Genomic DNA, 21883 nt, shown 5'->3' on the forward strand with positions numbered 1-21883 from the left:
CAAGAGGTGTAAATGGGGAGGGCCAAACGTAATGAGGCATGGAAAGCCTTGATTAAGTATCTGAACACACAGAACAAGGGCTCTGAGAACAGTGCTGCCACTATTGCTACTTGTTTTTTGGTGCCAGTGACTGAACCCAAGGGTACTTAACCACTGAGCAACATCCCCAGATCTTTATTGTATTTTATTTACAGACAGGGTCTCACTGAGTTGCTAGGGCCTTGCTAAATTGCTAAGGCTAGCTTTGAACTTACGATCCTTCTGTCTAAGCCTCCCAATCCCCTGGGATTATAAGCATGTGCCACCATGCCCAGCCTATTGCTACTCTTACCACACACTGCCATACAGAGGTCAGGTCACTCAAGTGACAAAAGGTCCCTCTCAGCAGGACTCATGTAAGAACAGCCCACACTACTGCATTCCATAGCAATATGCTTGTGGTTAAATGAAAGTTCTTCCAAATTTATGTCAGAAATTCAGGCAGATGCCATCTGTTTCTAGAGGCTTCAGCCCCAAGACAGGTGAATAGCAGTGGCTGAAGACCCACCCCTCTACAGCCTGCCATCAAAAGAAGGTAGAACTGTTGGTGGTTAAAGGCAGCCAGTCTCAACAGGCCATCCAGCTGCTTGGGCTTACACTCTGCTTTCACCACCCCAATTCTTACTACTCTTTCAGAGAGATGGCCTCATCTTACCTCAACCTCTTGGTCTAGCACAGTGTGGGCCCAGAGTGATGAGAAGCAAGTATTCAAGAAATGATTGAAAATGGTTTTAGTTCCACAGGCACCACCATTAACTTATACAAATAGCTTGCTGAATACCTTGATTTCTTCAATTGCCAAAAAGCAAGAATCCTGGGTACCATAAGGGAGGAATCAGCAACCCCTACCCTCCAGGGTCTTTACAGGACCCACACTCCCAGCCAGGGCCAGCCTGTGAGGGGACACACTCACTTTCCACATCTCGGACACAGACGCCATAGAGGTACACAATGTGTTTGTGGGAGACCTGTCTCATCATGCTGGCTGCTTCAAAGAAGGCCTGAGGAAAAACAGGACAAAAGAATACCTGGGGTCAGCCTCCACTGTTGGGGGAAAACCCATGAACCACCCACCCCCACCCTACCCCACCCCCGCTGCCAGGAAAGCTCACCACTGACAATACCCCAGGTCCTAAAAACTGATCCCCTGGCCCTAACTCATTAGAGGCATTATCAAGCCTTGACCTCTAGGCCAATCAGGCTAGGATGTGGGATTTACTTAGAAAATCCAACAGGTTGCACAGCAAGGTTGTTGGGACAAGCTGACAGTCTTCCCATCAGATACTCTTGCCTACCTCTGGTCCTTTTGGGGAAAACAATGTTTAACACTACATTAGAATAAAAGGGAGGGCTGTGGTTGTGGCTCAGAGGTAGAGCGCTTGCCTAGCATGCGTGAGGCACTGAGTTCAATCCTCAGCACCACATAAAGTAAAATGAAGACATTGTGTCCACCTATAACTGAAAAATATTAAAAAAAAATAAAGACAAATAAAAGGGAAACCAAGATAGCAAATCTCCACTCCCAATTTGGCTGTTTCCCTCCAACATCCTGGATCCTGTGACATCCTGGGTAAGTCATATGAATCCTCTGAGCTTTGTTTTCCAATGGGAGCCCTGGGCTATATTAGGAACTCTGAGACCACTCAGCTTGTCCCAGAACTCTACAGTACTGCACACAGGCCTAGTAGTGGGGAGGGGAGGGAAGCGAGGGGACAGGCCAAGTGTGAGGGGCTGCTCAACCCACCTCATCTTCGACCCTCCATCACTTATTCTACACACAAGGTATGAGACTGTATTAAAGAGAGGAAATCTGACTGAAAGACAAGTGTGAGAACCACTAGCCCAAACCAAGGGCAAAGGTTCTTCTCAATCCACCGCACTTTCCCCAGAAATAGGGGAAGCACTTGCCAGAGAAATGTCCCTGTGGCTGGGGTCTAAGACTTTGAGGATCACTTTTATTCTCTTCTCTTCAGCAGCCCCTTCATCGTCCTTGTAATCCACCAAGGTCCCAGAGTAGATGTGTGTTCTTGTGCCTCTGCCAAGGTGATCACCCTGATGAAGGAAGCAGAAGGTTAGGTGACAGCTCTCATAGTTGTATGGTGTCCAGATTTAGGGAAGAATGTAGAGAACTCAACATGGACAGGATGGGGCAAAGGCAAAAAAAAGCCCCAAAGCTCACAGCTTCTGGAGGTTTGTCCCCATCAGGTCCCCAGAGGAAACAAACAGCAGCTTGGCCAAATACAGTTTGGCAGTTCCTGGGTCCCCAAAGAGTCCCCATATTCCCTAACATCTTCTTGCTTTCTACCTTGAAGACTAGCCAGTGGCTAAAACCAATCCTGACCTATCACTAAACTGCAAGATCTCATCAACAGTCAGCCATATCTGTCCCATCTCAGGGCTCCACAGCAAACACAGGGAGGACCCAACTAGGTTACTCCTCCACTCTCAGGCTGGGGCACAAAGTGAATGGACTTGAAACTCCTTGCTTTACTGCTTATTAGCTGTTAACTCGGGATCATTCCTTCACCATGTGTAACCTTGCCTGTTCTCTGTAAATAGGGATAAAAATGGCTCTTACCTGATAAGGTTGTTCTAAGAATCAAAAAAAAAGTACTAGATATAAAGTGTGGGGTAGAAACCCATCACTGGACCAACGTGTTTTTCCTGGGAGCCTTCTAGGCCAGGTGGTTGCTATGTCTCATAGTGGAAGCATTCATTCCCATCCACCTATCCAGTGTGTGTGTACGTGGGCATGCAGACTAAGCTCTAAAAGTAGTGATACAAGTTATGGCTGCATTTGGCCCAGCAACCCCATAGCAGAGGAGTAGGTGTAAAGATGGAGGTATTGCTACAAGGATTGGCCCTCAGCTTCCTCACACATGAAAGAAGACTAGTGAGTGGCAAGAGGATTAAATGAGATCACTCGTGCAAAACCCTTACCATATGACCTAAAGATCCTTCCAGTTTAAGCTTCCAACTTCAGATTTTTTAAATTCTTAATATTTGGAAATCAAAGCATGATTCATGAAACTTATGCAATATTGAGCTGTTGACATTAGCCCCACAAAACTTGTAAATCAAAGCGGTATTATTCTATGATCCTAGGACTACTTAAAAATGCAGAAAATGGATTGTTGCAGATATCTAAGGAATTATCCCCCCAGAAACAAATTGTTGACCATGTATAGTAATTATCACAAACACTACCATTTGTCATCTGTCACAGCAGAATGGATATATATCTACACTATCTGCTATATCTGGCAAGGTCCTATGACTATTCATTAAAGCTGCATCTGTCATGAAGTGATCCATCAAGGTTATAGAAAGCTGTATTCCCAGAACATCCCGTAAAAGCCGTATGCTTTTAGAATAATTACTCTTACTCAGAAGGGTTACTTATTTCAGTGGCCAGGTCTTGGCACCATACTGTCAGGATCCCTCAGCAACCCACAAAGGCCCCTGCATGTCCACTCCAGCATCCGTCTCCACTGTTCCTTCTACCCTGCACAGTTACTTGCTGCTCATCCTCTAGGACTCTTCTTTGCTGCTCCTTCCCCCAGGAGGACATGTTATCCTCCTAGTACTAGGTGATGTTCCCATATTTTGCTGTACTTGACTACATTAAGATTTGTCTCTTCATAATTACCCACTTAAGGCAGACAAAAGTCCATCTCCTCTTGCTGGACTGCAAGTCTATTGAGGGTAGTGACTGGCATGTGTAAATGCTTTGTCACTATTGGCTAAATGGATGTAGAAGGCATGGAATATGACAGTTATCATCTCAGAGACTCAAAGGCAGTGAAAGAAGGCAGGCCCCAAGTACTGTGTCAAGTTCTAGACTGAAAATAGGCTACAGAACTAAAGCTCTGGTGATTTTAATCTTAGGACACAGCTCTCACCATCACCAGAGGAACAGAGAACAACACTGGTGGACCTTCAGTGAAGAAATCTGGATTCACTAAAAAGGTTCACTAACAAATGGATCTAGGTCTGCCACCCTCCCCCAGGTTCCTTCACAGCAGTGAGCCCATGACTTGTCCTCCTGCCCGCCAAGGTGTTAGTCTCTTCCAGAAACTAACTAACAGTGTTACTAATTCCTTCTCTCTAAGGCTGCTGGCATGTGCTCTGCTTTGACACCCCATCCCCTGGCTCTATCTAACAGGGCTGGGGAAAAGGGTAGCTAACAGAAAGCAGGATTTGTTCTGGGCTTCACATCCCCAGCCAAAACCTCGGGTGCTCTGGGCCTGCCTAAGGCAGTAGATTCTGGGGAAAAGGCCTCCAAAGACTGGGACACTGATCTGAGTCCCCATGCTGGGTCCATTTCTCAAGCTAGTTTTTACCCTGTCACCTCTTTGTGTTCTTTGTTCTCACAGCTCTGCTCCTTCTGGAAGCACCAGCAGAAAGAACAGGAATAAAATCTAGAAACACTTTCACATAGCACATTATGGGGTAGCAAGGGACTTCAGTCCAGGCTCCCCTGTGGAGACCAGCTCCTGATGCCCATTAATGCTCCCTCACAACCAAAAGTCCTTCTATTCCAGGTGACCCCATGAACCTTGATCAATCTTTCTTCAAGGCCAAGTGTTTATGAGAAGTATCAGCAAGGCAGGTAGGAGGGATAATGCTAGGTGAATTCCTTTAACTGTGAAGGAAAGACCCTTTTTCTTTTTCTACTATAATTTCCCCAAACCCAGACTAAATCTGTCATCCCACCCCCCAGCAAATATCCAGCCTGCTTTCCTGTGGGAAGCCAGAACCAAAGCTGCACCCCTGTGGCAACGACTCACTTGAACAATATCTTTCTTGAGGATCCGGTCAAAGCTCAGCTGGCTCATGGGGTAGACAGGCTGCCACTCCTGGGCCTTCTTGGTGGCCACCAACAGATTGGAGATTTCTGTGGAAGAGATTGGAGAAGTCTAAGCATAGACCCAGCCAGCCAATGTGTGCTAAGCTCTGGGGCTTGCTGAACAGAGTTGTGTGCCTTTATTAATTCACTTAACAAATAATTTATGGGTAAGTACTTAATTCATGCTCTCAAGAAACTCAGAGACTAATAATAGAGTCAAAACTAACCAAATAATCAGCCAATCATATGGAAAGCTACAATTTGTCCAGCTAATCTACAGGACAGACCCAACATGCTTCAAAGTCCATACAGCAGGACTGTCCCTAAGATCAGGGAGGGTTTCCCTAAGGAAATTAAAATTTAAATGTAAGAATGGAAACTTCAAGTAGTCAGGGCATGTGTCTATTTTATTTTCTGCTCTACTTCCACAGCCTGATACATGATGGATGCTCAACGAGTATTTGGTTTTTGTTTGTATTCATGGTGCTGGTGATTGAACCCAGGGCCTGGTGTATGCTAGGCAAAAACTGAGCTATACCCCAAGTCCTCAGCAAATATTTGTCCAATGTATGAATGAACAACTGGGGGCTACTTGATGGAAAAGAGCTGAGGAGAGAGACAGAAGTTTTGGGCCTAAGGAGTGCTGGAATCCTCGAAAGGGGTTTTTAATGGTTTTATGTAAGGAAAGGAAAGGCGACCTAGAAGAAAGTCCTGTCTAAGCCTCTCTGGGTTCAGCAGTGCTAGCACCAAGGAGGTACCTCCCAACGCTCCCTGAATATGCAGGTTAGCGGTGAACCATTCCCCAAATCCTACTGATTCAAATAGCAACTTGACATGATAGTGCACCAAGCCAGGGAACTAGTGGCTGACTGGGAGTTTATAGTCCACAATTTGAAGCCATGAAGTAGCTTTGGGAGAAGTGAAGACCTTGCAGACACAGTACTGTCCCCCAGGGGAACCCCTGCAACACAGACATGGTCACTGAATGTATGTGTTTATTTTAGCTAAAGCACAGCCATTAGGGAAGTGATGACTCAAATGCTTTTCCCCCTTCTGCTTTTCTTCAGAAGACAGGAAAGAGTTTGGGGAGAAAATACAGCCATTTGAGTCTAGATTCTTGGATTCTGATAAAGGAGATTCTCAATCAAAACATCTGTAGGAATTATGAGGCAGGTCCACGGAGGTTGCACAGTTAAACTGGCAAGCAATAGCTAATGAGCGCCTGGTCCCCATGTAGGCCCTAGGACTCCAATGCAGTCCCTCAAATCCTCACTCCCTGCAGAGTAGCGTTCCCCCAACTTTTCTATTTTAAGCTCACATTTTCTGACTGGTTTCTCTGTGCTGATCACTGCTCTTAGAGCACTGCTCACACTAACTCCTCTGTTCTCTTGACAATCCTGAGAAGTTCAACTCCTGTTACCTCTTACAAATCAAGAAAAGGAGACTCAAAGAGATCAAATGACCCATCACAATGACGTAGCTCACAAATCTCAGACACAGGAGTCACACAGAAGTTAGAGACCTCTCTAGTCTTTTATCTTCCCAAAACATGGCTTGCCACAGTGGGGGAACAAATATGAGTTACAGAAACTGGCTGCAGGCAAAGGCTCCCCTTGTCACCACATCTTGGCTACTATGTTTTTCAGAGGCTACTCCTTCCATACTATTTTCCTGACTCCACCCTGTTCCCTGGGCAAAATCCCATTTAAACATGTATCACAGGGCTGCCCTAAGGGAGGGAAGGCAGCAAAATACGGCCACCAGAATGGTGTCCACAAGGCAGAGGCTAGGCAGCAGAGCCACATGGGAAGTTAGGAAGGTAGAAAAGGGGCTGTTCGTGGGCTGGTTATTGGTATGGGTGTTGCAGGGAAGCCATTTTACCTCCATGAACCTGTTTTCTCACTAGAAAATGAAGGTACCAATTGAGCCCTCATTGGGTCATTATAGGGGACAGATGAGATAATACACAACAAGGGCTTTCTCTAGTACCTATGTGCAGCAAAAATTTCATCACTACTAGCCACTGTCATTATGACCAATCACCATCAGAGTGGTCCGGCCTTGTGTAGCAGATGATGTTAAGGTTTAAGTGTGAGGTGTTCCCCAAAAGCTCACATGTGAAACAGTGCAAGAAGGTTCAGAGGAGAAATGATTGGGCTGTGACAGTCTTAACCCAATCAGTGAATTAATCCCCTGATAGGGATTAACTGAGTAACTAAAGATGGGTAGGGTGTGGCTGGAAGAGGTGGGCATTGGGGGTGTGGCTGGAAGAGGTGGGCATTGGGGGCGTGGCTTTGGGGTACATATTTATATCTGGCAAGTGGAGACCTCTCTCTCTCTGCTTTCTGATCATCATGTGAGCTGCTTCCCTCTGCCACATTCTTCCACCATGATGTTCAGCCTCACCTCGAGACCTGAGGAATGGAACTGGACTTCTATGGACTGGGACATTTGAAACCATGACCCCCCCCCCCCCAAATAAACTCTTCCTCCTCTATATTTGTTCTGGTTGGGTCTTTTAGTCACAGCAGTGAAAACGCTGCCTAAAACAGACTGTGAAGTCCTTTCCATCAGAGCTGAAGGGAAGAGAAGTCAAGCACCACACCTGCCTGCGCAGATGAGGGTATGTGAGGATGGTGGCGGATCTTTACATACTTTTACCACAGTCACCCTCACATGTGGATATGGGCATTGGGCTGGACAAAGGACAGAGATGGTGGCTTTGCTTAGCCATCATACCAATTCTGAGTAGCATCCTGTTTTTTCACTTTGCCTTTATTTATCTCATGATGAATTTCTTGGTTGCATTTTCAAGTAAGAAATTCAGATCAGGGTGTGTGGCTGTTGGCAGTCTGTGGTTAGGATAGCAAAGGAGATAAACAACCCAAAATGACACTCTCCTGTCACATTTTCAAGATTTTACCACTTCTCTAATTTGCAGGTGGGAGATGGAAGAAAAAGGAGTCTAAGCCTCATATAGCGGCCTCCTCCTTCTTCTCCCCACCACCAGGCACACCTCTGTCCTTGCCTTCAATATCAGAAGAACTGGCCTCTGCCCAGGAGTCAGGCTGACTGAACCTGCATCTCTGCAAAGACAAAATGACGTGGTGGGCAGGAATCAGAGGTTGGAATTAATTGACCTAGAGTCACACAAGGTGAGTTAAAATCCCCACTCGCCCTCTTACCTAAGTGGACCCTGGCCAAGTATAATAGGGATAACAACGTACAACTGGGTTGTTTTGAGGATTAAAAGACTTAAAATATGAAAGCCTGTCACACGGCATCTGGTAAACTTTATTAACAAGGTAACCATTAATATTATGATTTATGGCCACTATTATAACCACTTCTGATATTGTTAGCCATGAAACCTTGAGCAAGAAACTGAACATGCCTGAGACTCAATTTCCTCACCTTTACAATAGCTATAAAGAACTAGTATGATGATGAAAGAAATGAAATATGCATGATAATTGCCTGGGACAAAGTAGATAGGTGCCCACCTACTATCATATCATATCTATCATATCAACATTACATGATAGATACTGCCACAATTATCACTTGATGCATATTGAGGTCACTGACTCTTTGCTGGGCCCTGTGCTTCTCATGAGTTACAGAGTGATGAGTGCGACCCAGATCCTATCTTGAGAGTTCATAAGCAAATGTAAAGGCAGACACTAAAGACCCTTGAGCTGAGTTTCAGGAGCCCCAACAGAGGCCATGTGAGAGAGATGCAATTCTGTTTCTGTGCTTCTCCCTCCACATCTACTGGCTCCCAGATCTGGGCTACAGAGGTGGCAGCTACATCAGAGGCCTCCTCACTAGAACTGTGTAAAGAAATCACATACTATGCTCTCTTGCACCAGGTCCTATTCAACAAAGTTCTCAAACCACTAGCTAGAGCAATTGGACAAAAGAAAGAAAATAAAGAGATATGAATAGGAAAAGAAGAGCTCAAACTATCCCTATTTGCCTATGAAATGATTCTATATTTAGAAGACCCAAAAAACTCCACCAGAAGCTTCTAGAACTCATAAACAAATTCAGCAAGTTAGCAGGGTATAAAATCAACACACATAAATCAACTGTGTTCCCATACACCAATGACGAATTAACTGAAAGAAAAATCAGGAAAACTATCCCATTCAAAATAGCCTTAAAAAAAAATAAAATACTTGGGAATCAATCTAACAAAAGAGGTAAAAAATCTCCACAATTAAAAACTACAGAACACTAAACAAAGAAATTCAAGAAGCTCTCAGAAAACAGAAAGATTTCCCCACATTCTTGGATAGGCAGAATTAATATTATCAAAATGGCCATATTACCAAAAGTGTTATACAGATTTAATGCAATGCCTATTAAAATTCCAATGATGTTCTTCATAGAAATAGAAAAAACAGCCATGAAGTTCACTTGGAAAAATAAGAGGCCAGGAATAGCCAAAACAATCCTTAGTGAGAAAAGTGATGCAGGAGGCATCACAATACAAGACTTTAAATTATACTACAGAGCTATAGTAACAAAAACAGCATGGTATTGGCAAAAAAACAGACACAAAGACCAATGGAACAGAAGACACAGAGACATACCCACATAAATATGGTTATCGCATACTAGATGAAGGCACCATAAACATACATTGGAGAAAAGATAGCCTCTTCAACAAATGGTGCTGGGGAAAACTGGAAATCCACATGTAACGAAATGAAATGAGACTCCTCTCTCTCACCCTGCACAAAACTCAAAGTGGATCAAGGACCTAGGCATTAGACCACAGACCCTATGCTTGTTAGAAGAAAAAGTAGGCCCAACTCTCCATCATATTGGCTTAGGAACTGACTTCCTCATAAGACTCCTAAAGCACAAGAAGGAAAATCGAGAATCAATAAAGGGGATGACATCAAACTAAAAAGCTTCTTCACAGCAAAGGAAACAATCAAGAATGTGAACACAGAGCTTCCAGAATGGGAGAAAATCTTTGCCACCTGCACCTCAGATAGATCATTAATCTCCAGGATATATGAAGAACTCAAAAAACTGAACACCAAAAAACAACCCAATCAATAAATGGGCTATGGAACTGAACAAGCATATCACAAAAGAAGAAATATGAATGGTCAAAAAAATATATGAAAACACATTCAACATCTCTAGCAATTAGAGACGTATAAATTAAAACTTTCCTGAGATTCTATCTTATTCCAGTAAGAATGGCAATTGTCAAGACTACGAGTAACAATAAATACTGGTGAGGATGGAGGAAAAAGGTACTCATACATTGCTTATGAGATTGCAAATTAGTGCAAACACTAAGGCAAGCAGTATGGAGATTCTTTAGAAAACTTGGAATGGAACCACCATTTGACCCAGTTATCCCACTCCTTGGTTTATATCTAAAGGACTCAAATCAGCATATTACAGTGATGCAGACACATTGATGTTTATGGCAGCTCAATTCACAATAGCCAAGCTATGGAACCAACCTAGGTGTCCTTCAATGGATGAATGGATAAAGAGAATGTGGTATATATACACAATGGAATATTACTCAGCCATAAAGAAGAATGAAATTATGGCATTTGCCAGTAAATAGATGGAACTGGAGACCATCATGCTAAGTGAAATAAGCCAGTTCCAAAAAACTAAAGTCCAAATGTTCTCTCTAATATGTGGATGCTAATCCATGACAACAAGGGAGGGTGGGGAGAATATAAGTCCATTGGATTAGACAAAGGGGAATAAAGAGAAGGGAGAGAGGAGGGGAATAAGACAGTAGAATTAATCTAACTTTCCTACTTTGTATATGAATACAAGATCAGTTTAACCCCACATCACGTACAACCACAGAATAGAATCCTAATTAGAAGAAGTTATACTCCGTGTATGTTTAATGTGACAAAATAGAATGTACTGTCACATACATCTAAAAAGAACAAATTTTTAAAAAGAAATCACATCCTAGACTCCAGCCTTCTCCACTCCTGTGGATGCTGTTCTCCACTTCCTCATCCTCACCTAGAGACTCTAAAGCACTAGAAAAGTCAAACCCCCTTTTACTATCTGTAAGAACAGATTATATGAGTAAAAGAGTCATTGTATTTTAAGGTTTCAACATGTTTTGAGGTCTCACAGCCAACTGGCAGATACGTTTTGCCCCTGCAGAACATCTTCAAGCATAAAAATAAAGGCTTCAATTATCCCCAAGGCTGGCAGGAAACCCTATCTGATCAACAAAAACGCAAGTCCTTCCTCTTTCACCAAGCCCCTGGCTGAGACCAAAACATGATTCAAACATCAAGAACCAGGCCCCTTTTGTGTTCTGACGCTGTTTGTTCTGCCTACCCATGTCATGAAGGCTCATAGATAATTCCCTTAAAAAAAACAAGATGATCTCGAACAACAGGGTTCCTCCAAGGATCTTCTGTTGATGCTTACTTGGGAACATGATGTAGCCCCTACTTTGAGGCCTAACTCTTCTGAGAGAAGGATATCTGACCCATGCAAGGAAGTATCTTAGGGTGGGGAACAACCAAAACCCAACACTTGTGGAATCTGGCATTCAGGTTAAACCTGGCACTCAAACCCTTCTCTGACCTTAACCTTCAAAGAGATCCACTTCACTTCTTGGTTTTCTTATCTATAAAATGAGGTTCTTGCCAGGCATGGTGGCACATGCCCCTAATCCCAGCAGCTCAGGAGGCTGAGACAGGAGGGTCACGAGTTCAAAGCCATACTCAGAAAAACACAAGGTACTATGCAACTCAATGAGAAACCCTGCCTCTAAATAAAATACAAAATAGGGCTGGGATGTGGCTCAATGGTCAAGTGCCCCTGAATTCAATCCCTAATACCCGCCACCACAAAATGAGGCTCTTGACCCCTAAAGTGTCCTTCCCATTCTCACACTCTGAAAGACAATGAATTCTTTGGAACATCACTGTTCATGTGGCTTTAAAAGGAACAGCTGGTTCCTTCACCCTGTACACTGATTTTACCCCTTGATCCTTCTATGGCCCCCTATTGCTGCCTACTGAATAAAGTCCCAGCTCTTCGTAAGCAACCAAGGCCTCTTATGATCTAATATCTAACCACCGTTCTTTATGTCTCCACCTTCACATCAGCATCCCCTTCCCAGAGTCTTCCTATAGCCCCCACATTGACCTTCACTGTACCCTGAACATGCTCCTGGTTCCGTTAGGGAGGGACGTACCCTCACCTATCTGGCACCTCCAGCTTATCATCTAACACACAGTTCAAGGTATGCCTCCTCCACACAGTCTGACGTGCTACAACTCAGGAATGTTGTACATCTCTTTCTGCCTCCAAAGGTACCATATATGTGGGCTAATTTAAATGCCCATCACATAAGACAACGGCATCACTTACCTGTAACATTTTCTGCATTGGCCTGGAAATCCTCAAAAGAGCAGGGGTTGGGTCTTAGGTATTTCTGATTCTTTTACATTATCACAGTTATTGGCCCACAGAAAATGTGCCAGGAATATTTCTCATATAAATAAACCAATGACACAGGGATTTCTCAAGACACTTCATCTTTTTAGAAAGCAAAGAAATAAGTTTCTGCTTACTAATCCTGAATATGCTTCTTTGTGCAGCCCAGCTAAGATCTTAAGAAAAAAATGTGTTATGGTTAGATTTAGGTGTTCCCCAAAAGCTCATGCAAGAAAGTTAAGAGGTGAAATGATTAGGTTGTAAGAGTCTTAACCAATATATTAATCCACTGATAGGGATTAATAAGAGTCTTAACCAATATATTAATCCACTGATAGGGTGTGGCTGGAGGAGGGAGGTCATGTGGGGTATGCCTTTGGGGTTTATACTTTGTCTGTGGTGAGGGGAGTCTCTCTCTGTTTCCTGGTACCAGCTGCTTTCCTCTGCCACACACTTCTGCCATAATGTTCTGCCTTACCTTGGGCCCTGAGGAATGAAGTCCACCATCTATGGACTGAGATCTCTGAAACCATGAGCCCCAAAATAAGCTTTTCTGCCTTTAAAATTGTTCTTGACAGGGCTTTTGATCACAGCAGTGAAAAAGCTGACTAAAATAAAGTATATAACTTTTCTAAAGAAAATGATAACACTCAAGAGGTAAGATTTGAGTTGGGGGCAGACTTGTAAGAAAACTCAAAGAAAAACACCTAGAACCTATGGGAAAGGACCATTCTCTTTAACCCAGCCAACATCTTTTGGTCCATCTGAGTCTTGAAGCATTAACAAGGGGCAAAAGACATCACTGAGGGGATGCACAGAAAGACAAACCTCGAGGCTTGGGCTGGCAGCAGCGCTTCAGCACAAAGCTGATGTTGTCTGTGCGCAGGATCTGCTTCTTGAGGTGGCTCATGAGGCCTTCCAGGGTGGGGAAGTTGCGATCTGAGCCATGCAGGCTATAGCGGCCCTTCTGTACCTCGATCTGAAAATTCTTGAATTGCTTATGGGTACCCAGCACCTGCTATTCAGAAAAATGTCCAGAAATTACTATTAAGAATGGCGCCCAGATAAATGTACCACGGGAATGTAAGATATTAACATTAGGGGATACTAAGGAAAAGTACAGAAACTCTGAACCATCTTTGTAACATTTATGTACTTCTAAAATTATTTGAAAATAAAATTTTACAATTAATAAACCAACAAATAAGTAAATAATAAAATTGGGATCTAGAAGGCAGCACTAATAAAAGAGAGTTTACACTATGGCACACAGAACAATTATTTCTACAGAAGCATCACTTGTTTTTTTTTTTTTGTTTGTTTGTTTTGTTTTGCTTTGTTTTGTTTACCTACCTGTAAGTTCACGAAAACACCAACCTTGGGGGCTGGGGTTGTGGCTCAGCAGTAGAGCATTTACCTCGCACGGGAGAGACCCTGAGTTCAATCCTCAGCACCACATAAAAATAACTAAGTGAAATAAAGGTATTGTGTCCAACTACAACTAAAAAATAAAAAATAAAAAAACCACCAACCTCATAGTACTATGGCTAAATGATATGGTACATTTTCAAACTTAGTATGCACTTTATCAAGGATAGCAAATACTATGCATGAAATAAGAATTACAATAGAAAAATTCATCCAGGAACTCCTACAAACTAAGCCCTTCCACACCATAAATGTACTTGAGAACTATACTGGGAGCTGGTATTTGGCTGTCTGTCTATCCAGGTTTAAGGTTCTATGGTACCACAGAAAGGGAAGTATAAGCAGAAGTTGTCCTTCATGGACTCTTTCTGTACAAAGAAAACTATTTTAGTGGTTAAGAATGAGAGCCAGGAAGATCTACTTATTGTGTAAAGTAGGACATGATATTTATTTAAAATCTTAATGCCTCAGTTACTTCATCTGTATAATAGGATAACCTTGCCTATCTCAAAAGGCCATTGTAAATCTTACCTAAGAACATGTAGGTAAAATGTTTAGCACAGTGCCTAGTGAGCTAGGATAAGCAGAAAGATTAATCATATCTGTGAGTGCTCCTTTCCCAATGCAGGTCATACAATCACTGACTGATCTCCTTGGTACAGCACAGGTCGATTCTTTCTCAGAAGGAGGTTGGGCTGTCTCATGTGCCCATTCATCTTATAAATATTAAACTTCCTTCAAAAACTGATGAATAGGCATCCTGTGAAGGCAACAAGACTGACAAGTTCTGAACCATAAAGCTGGTATCAGCCCTGAGGCCCAGCTGTATGGGAACACCCCTAGGCAGGCAATGGCCCCTGGGACTTTGCCCAGGACACCTGGTAGCACTGGGTTCCTTCTGCCATTTCCTTTTTCCACTCTTGACAAGAGTCCAGTTCCCAGGGGTTCTCTTGTGCTTTTCCTTCCCATGTCTGAGGTCTACTGTATATAATGGCTGACTTACAACTCAAAAGCTCCTCTCTCTCCTCAGTTCTCCCAGTTCAAGTTGAGCTCAGCCAGGACTAGTAAATATATGTGGTCAAACTCTATAAAACTCATTATTTTCTAAAATATTCCCCTTTGCATTTGGGGAAAAAAAATGGATGAACAACAAAAGTACTTAATACTAATTTTGACTAAAATCTTAGCATTTGGGATTCCTCTCATATCATTCTCAGATTCCAGCCACATTTGAATGTCTAATAGACACTTACTCATTGTCAAAACACGGGACACCAACTTTTTTGTTACAATGTCTGAAACTATCATTTGGGGAAAATTGTTAGGCCATGCTTGGGCACTTGTTCATGTCACAGAATGCTGTAGACAGACACAATTCCAGGTCTGTAATGATCCTGGTACTGAACCTAAAACAAACCACTCCAGGTCATCCCATACTACAGATCACAGGTGTCTGGTGTGAATTGGTTTTATGGTCATGTTCTACCTTCCAGAGCCAGAGTGTGCCCCTGCCATGGGAGGAAGGAAGGGTGGGGAGAACAAAGAACATGGAATCTGGTGCTCAGGAGCAAACTCCTTCTGAAAATGGAGTGCTCCCTGAAAGACCCTCCAGGGATTTTCTTAGAGACACAGGCTTTCCCAACCTGGCCAAGAGTAGTTCTGTCTGCAACAGATCCTGGACCAGGTTGCTCTGGATCCCCTGTGACCATATGACTTGGCCCATGCCAGTGTTCAGACTGACCTCAGACTTTTCAAAGCAGGTGACAGTCATGAGGATGTTGTCAAAGTCGGTGCAGCTCCACCTCAGCACGTACATCCCCTCCTCGTTCCCTTCTTGCCGCAGCTTATTGATGGCATATTCTGTGCTGGAGAGGGAAGTGGGCAAAGGGAGAGAGAGCTCACACCATAGCACTTTAGACCCCTAGGGTCTCCACTTCCCAGAGCCTCTAGTCTTATAGGAGCTGCCCAGGGTTCTAAGGTTCTGACATGATGCACATGGAGATACTGAGGAGCCAGGAGACAGATGGAATCTATAGCACTGAGAAGAGGACTCAGCCTGCTGTCTCCTAAGCCACTGAGACCTGCTTGTCCCCAGGTTCCCCAGAGATGATGTCTCTGGTTCTCACTAGAAGAGTGTCCCCTAAGGCTGTGATAAAGAGCTGCCAATAATAGAGAAAAGGGATCCTATCCTCAGCCTTCCTTTCCCAGCCTAACTGGAATACGAGCCTTGTGGAATGGGCATTTGGGGCTATTTTGTTTATTGCTATATCCCCAGTAACTAAAGCGGCCTACTCATTGTACATGCTCAATAAATAACACATTGAATGAATAAATCCATGAGGATTTAACACAATGTTAGAAAGGAATATGCCTATCCTACAGGCCTTTGCATCCCTAGGACCAACGAGTCCTGACACACAGAGGGGACTGAATACTGGCTAAATAAGTCCCGTAGAGGTTGGTTATTAATACCTAGTTAGTGCTGCTCGCCAAGTGTTGGTGAAAGAGGGCTGTTGTGGTCAACATGCTTGAAAGGCAGAAAGAACTCTGCAACTGTCTTTGACACCTTTCATACACCTTTGCACCTGTTGATCATGCCTCCAAGACCCCCACCTCCTATGTAAGACCTGGCAAACCATCATTAATTCTTGGATGTTTGATGCAATTTGAGTGCTGCCTACTCTGAGAAAGCTCGTTAGTGTAAGTATTCGTCCACATAACAAGTACTCACTGCATACCTATGATGAGCAGGCCTGCTGTGCTATTGGAAAAGCATGGAGCAATACATACAATACCCCTACCTTTAGGGAGCTCAGATGCTGGGAAGCAAGGGTAGTCAGACCAGACACAATGGACGCGTAAATAAGCACAGGACACGTGGTCACAAATGCCACTGATAGAAACAAACCAGAATGAAGCTATTGGGGAGGGTGCGATGGAGAGCAGGAAGAGGTTTTGTTACTTTAAATAAAGTGGCCCTGGAAAACCATGGATAAGGTGCTGAGGGGCACCTAAAGGAAGCAGGTAGATCCTATAGGAAGAACACTCCCAGCAAAGAAAAGCAAATGCCAGGGCCCTGGGTGGGACAATGGAGGAAGACACTTTTGTGGCATGCAGTTCCTTGCTTCATAATTTTTTGTGTCTGTCTTCTCCAATGAGAAAACTCTCTAGTCCAGGAACCACACTGCCACCAAACTACCCGTCCCAAGGTAACTGGGGTAGGAAGAAGGTAGAAATCATATCACATGGAAAACAACTGAAGAGACAGTTTCCTGAATTTACAGAAACAGGGCAACTGTGTCCCTCTGTCTAAGGACAGTCACATGTAAGAGGAAGTACAATGAACCCCTGTTGACTCCTCGGCAGAGCAGAGAGAGAAAAGAGGAGTTAAAGAGAGCGCAAGTGCAACTCCCTTTCAGAAAGGGATGCACATCTGACGCTGTAAGAGTGACAATCTACTGGCTGCCTGTGCAGTACTCAGTACCCCATCATCAGAGTTATCTGGGTATAGGTTACCAATTCTGAGATGCAGGTGGACTAAGACATTTCACAAAGCCCCTCTGGTCTTAAGGCTGTCTGCCATTCCTCTGGCACTTAAAGACAAATAGACTCAGCATTGTGTTTACTATACTGTCTGATGCTCAGATCTGCATCCTATTTTTCTTGGCTCACACACAGGGTTTGACAAGGGGTAGGGGCTGTTAAAAAGGGGAAGCTTTGCTCAGTTAGCTCTAGAGAAGTGATGGGGATGAACTGAGGGTAAAAAAACAAGTAGGAGAGGAGTTGAGGGACTGCTGCAAGGATTAAGGTAGATGACGGAAGGACTGGCCAAAGCTCAGCAGGGATGGAAAATAGGGAGTGAGTGCCCCAGCATAAACAACAGATAACACCTGGGACTGAGGAGACCAGACTTCCTGCCACTAAAATGTGCTCTCTTTTCACTTCACACCAAAGGCAAATGAAAGCATTCCAGAACCAACCAGATTGGACCATGGCAGCCATTCTGTATGTTGTGGACTATCAATGGGGGAGCTACATCGGTGCAGAGGTAATGATGGGCATCTGCTGTGAGCCGGAAGTAGCCATCAACCAGGGACACAAAGGACAAGGCCTCCTCATGGGAAGAAAGCTTCAGTTCCTGTAAAAGAGAAGACATCGCCAGTTATATCACGCAGCTATCGTCAGTAAGTGGCTGACTATACAGCAGGGTACACAGTGAGAAGATGTTTAAACAACACAGAATGTATGGCCCCTCAAGAAAACTCTCTTTGTTGATATGTACTGTTTCCCTTGTACTTACATAGGCCTTGATGGTTAGCACACTTTCTCATCCATTATCTTAATGGGTACCATCAGATGAAGGGACATTGTGCCTGTGAATGCAGGGTTGGGGGCAGGGAAGACAATGGCTCATTTGACTACAGTTTTTTCCACAGCACTGAAGAAATGAATGGCTGGTGACAGACAAATAAGACCAGTGGAGGGGAGAAAAGTGGGTAGGTGAAAGCAGCCAATCAGGAGAGAAGTAAGGGGGGCTGGTGACCACTGTGATACCAATGGAAGGGTGCCCTGGGCTGTGAGCCAAGGAGGCCAAAAGAGGGCAGGACCACAGCACCTCAGGAAGGGGACCTCCTCTCAGGTGTGACCTGGCATCCACTGCAAATATTCCTGGAAAATCAAATTTAAGATGCTCTAAAGTGAGTGCTAGGGCTGGCTGAGGTGGGTCCTCACCCACCACATGATAATCAAGACCACATAAGCACAAGAGTTTCCTGAGAGCAGAGTTATAAATAGAAAAGGAAGATGTCAAAGAGATACAGAAGAAAGTAATAAATCAAGATAGGATTTAATAATAGGCTGGCATCATGCTTTCCTTAAAAAGCAGCAGCAAAGGGCTGGGAAGGGACAGGGAAGTGAGATATCCAAATGGCAGCATTGAGTTGTGGCTGATCCCCAGGCTCTGAAGCTAGACTGTCTGGGTCAAATCCACATCTCCACCTGCTATAGGTTTAAGAGTATGTACTGTTTTTAAAAAAACAAAAAACCTAATCAATAAATGGGCTAAGAAACTGAACACACACTTCAAAGAATAAGAATCAATCAACAAATATATGAAAAAATGTTCATCATCTCTAGCAATTAAAGAAATGCAATTCAAAACTACTCTAAGATTTTATCTCACTCCAGGCAGAATGGCAGTTATCAAGAATACAAGCAACAATAAACATTGTCAAGGATGTGGGGGAAAAGGTACATTCACACAATGCTGGTGGGACTGCAAATTGGTGCAACCATTACGGAAAGTGGTATGGAGAATCCTCAGAAAACTTGGAATGGAACCAATATTTGATCCAAAGGACCTAAAATCAGTATACTATAGTTATGCAGCCACATCAATGTTTATAGCAGCTCAATTCACAATAGCCAAACTATGGAACCAACCTACATGCCCTTCAACAGGTAAATGGATAAAGAAAACATGTATATGTATACAATGTAATATTACTCAGACTTAAAGAAGAGTGAAATTATTAATGCAGCTGGAGAATATCATGCTAAGCAAAATATGCCAATCCCAAAAAAACCAAAGGCTGAATGTTTTCTCTAATATGAAGATGCTAATTCACAATTGTGGGGGGTGTGGTTAGGGAAAAACAGAGGTACTTTGGATTAGACAGAGGGGAGTAAAGGGAAGAGAGGGGGTATGGGAGTAGGAAGGATAGTAGAATGAATCAAGTATTATTACCCTATGCTTATATGATTATACAACCAGTATGATTCTATATCATGTATAACCAGAAGAATGAGAAGTTACATTCCACTTACGTATGTCAAAATGATTCTACTGTCATGTATAACTAATAAGAACAAATTTTAAAAATGGTGAAATATTGGCAACTTCAAATGATTTAACCTAATTTCTACATGTCCTTGGCATAATACTTCAACTTCTCTGTGTCTCAGTTTCCCCCTTTGTGAAATGGGGAGAGTAACCTACCCACTCATAGAGTTGATATGAAAATTGAAAGAGTTGCGATCTGTAAAGTATTCTGAATAGGAAATGCCTGGCACCTGTAAGGGCTAGTGTATGGGAAGGAGCTCCCATGCCCACCACAGCACTGTAACTTGGCAGAGCTGGCAGGTAAGGTGTGATTTAGAGGATGGGAACACCAACAGTGTGCTAGATATGATTGTCAGCCTGGGCAGAGTTGGGGAAGCTCATAAAATATGTACCCTGTCTGCTGCTTCTCTTCTGCCAGGTGTCTTAAGGATTTGGCCACAATGAAGAGCCATACTACAGAGATGCCAACTTCTCCCTTATTTCCTCAGAGTCCCTGGGGTATGATAACGCCTCAGAAATCAAAGAAAAACAGGCAAAAATCATAGCTTGTGGCCAGACGGTACTGGCAAGTCCTGCCGTTTCCTCACTGGGTGACACTACAAGTTTCTATGCCTCTCAATCAGTCTCGGGTTCCCCATTTGAAATATAGCCAATATCCTTCCATCTAAGGTTCTTTCAAGGACTAAATAACATAGGCTTAGGACCTTAATATTGTAAGGATTAATAACACAGGTATAATATATAATAGAATCTGATATCTATAATATGCTCAATAAATAGTATTTATAGTATTATTTTCTCTCTCTCCCTCTTTCTTTCCACCATCATTACTCTGGTCTTTTCTACTTCTCCCTTCACTTTGCTTTTATGTTTCTTAATAAAACATTCTCATTCATAAACTGCTGCCTGTATCTCATATTGCTTCTGGAAGAGAGATTCCCTAGATTCCAAAGAAAGAATATATAAATATTTTCTAAGTTTTAACACATATTGGCAAGCTGCTCTCCTAAAGGTTATGTCAAAAAGACAAGTGTCTGTGGATGTGAGTGACTCTGTTTCTTAAATCATATCACCAGGCTCTTCCTTAGCACTGGGTGTTTTCTTTTTTACACAGTATCTACCAAATTGCAGGCAAATCATGGTATTCCCCTGGTGCTGACTCTTTGCTTTGTGAGCATGCCCTGTCTCACCAGCCTTTCCTCTCCACATGTGGTCAGCTGTCACTTCCCCCAATAAAAACATGTTTATTTTGGCAGAGTTCCCACTTCCCTGCCAAACTGGCCGGCTTGTCTAGATTATGTCCTCAAGTGATACCAAAAAAAGAGGAAGTGAGATTGAACACCCCTCTTCTTCTTTTTTTTTTTTTTAATATTTTTTCTAGTTGTCAATGAACCTCATTTTATTTATTTTATTTATATGTGAGGCTGAGAATTAAACCCAGTGCCTCACAGATGCCAAGCAAATGTTCTATCATTGAGCCACAACCCCAGCTGAACACCCCTCTTCTATCCAAGAGTGGCTGGGTGTGCCTGACACCCTGCCACTGTGGTCTGCCACTTGCCTCGTGGTCTGATGAGGTGCCAAGGGGTGTTCCCACCCATTTCATCCCAGAGGACCCACCAACTCAGCAGGGAGGCCACAAGGTGCCATTGGTGAAAATGTTGTTATTCACTAATCTTCTTAAAATCTGCTAAATTTGTAAATTAAATATCGATGCTGAAAAATCTTTGGGTGAACAACAAACCCTAAGGAAGATTCAATTTGCGAGACCAAAGAATAGCACTAGAATGCACCAGTGTAACTTAAAAACTGGTACTGAATATGTCTCACAATGTAGATTTTTTGGCTTAAATCAGATAATCATCAGATTTTCCCTTTGGGACAGGAACTGAAGATCATATGCCGCGCAACTGTCCTTAGCAATGTGTTCCTCTCATCACCAGATGCAGACTGAAACGCTTCCAGAGTACTTACCATTTTTTTGTTGTCCTGCTTATTAATGCTGACCATAGATTCCTTGATTACAATGTGAGTGATTTCAGGGAAATAAGAAAAATTGTTCCATTCTTCCTGGATTTTATTTTTCTCCTCATCCTTCTTGTGTTTATTTTCCAGTTTTTTCCGCTTCAGTTTATTTTTTTCCTTTTCAACCGGAACAACCTGATAAGATACATAAAAGTGACAGGGTTAAGTTGGCTTTCTCATTTTGTTTCTGGCAACCTTATGCAGGGACTAGGTCCAAGGAGGAGAAAGCTAGCAAGTCT

General features: G+C 43.2%; 1 protein-coding gene across 3 annotated transcripts in view; it reads right to left on the reverse strand.

Annotated features, from left to right (window-relative positions):
* Positions 1–21883, reverse strand: part of Jak1 (Janus kinase 1) — a 129580-nt gene that overhangs the window by 11823 nt on the left and 95874 nt on the right. For 2 of the 3 annotated variants that reach the window (XM_071617917.1, XM_027949539.2), the window contains 7 exons: positions 21594–21779; positions 17758–17915; positions 15519–15642; positions 13178–13367; positions 4830–4936; positions 1948–2091; positions 953–1040 (listed from right to left, as the gene is read on the reverse strand). In XM_071617917.1, the coding sequence (XP_071474018.1) occupies positions 953–1040; positions 1948–2091; positions 4830–4936; positions 13178–13367; positions 15519–15642; positions 17758–17915; positions 21594–21779 (997 nt within the window). The remainder of the gene's footprint in view (positions 1–952; positions 1041–1947; positions 2092–4829; positions 4937–13177; positions 13368–15518; positions 15643–17757; positions 17916–21593; positions 21780–21883) is intronic. The other variant, XM_027949540.2, reaches the window with a different exon arrangement.

The sequence above is a fragment of the Marmota flaviventris genome, chromosome 10 (genome assembly GCF_047511675.1).
Source record: "Marmota flaviventris isolate mMarFla1 chromosome 10, mMarFla1.hap1, whole genome shotgun sequence".
In the NCBI taxonomy this organism is placed as follows: Eukaryota; Metazoa; Chordata; class Mammalia; order Rodentia; family Sciuridae; genus Marmota; species Marmota flaviventris.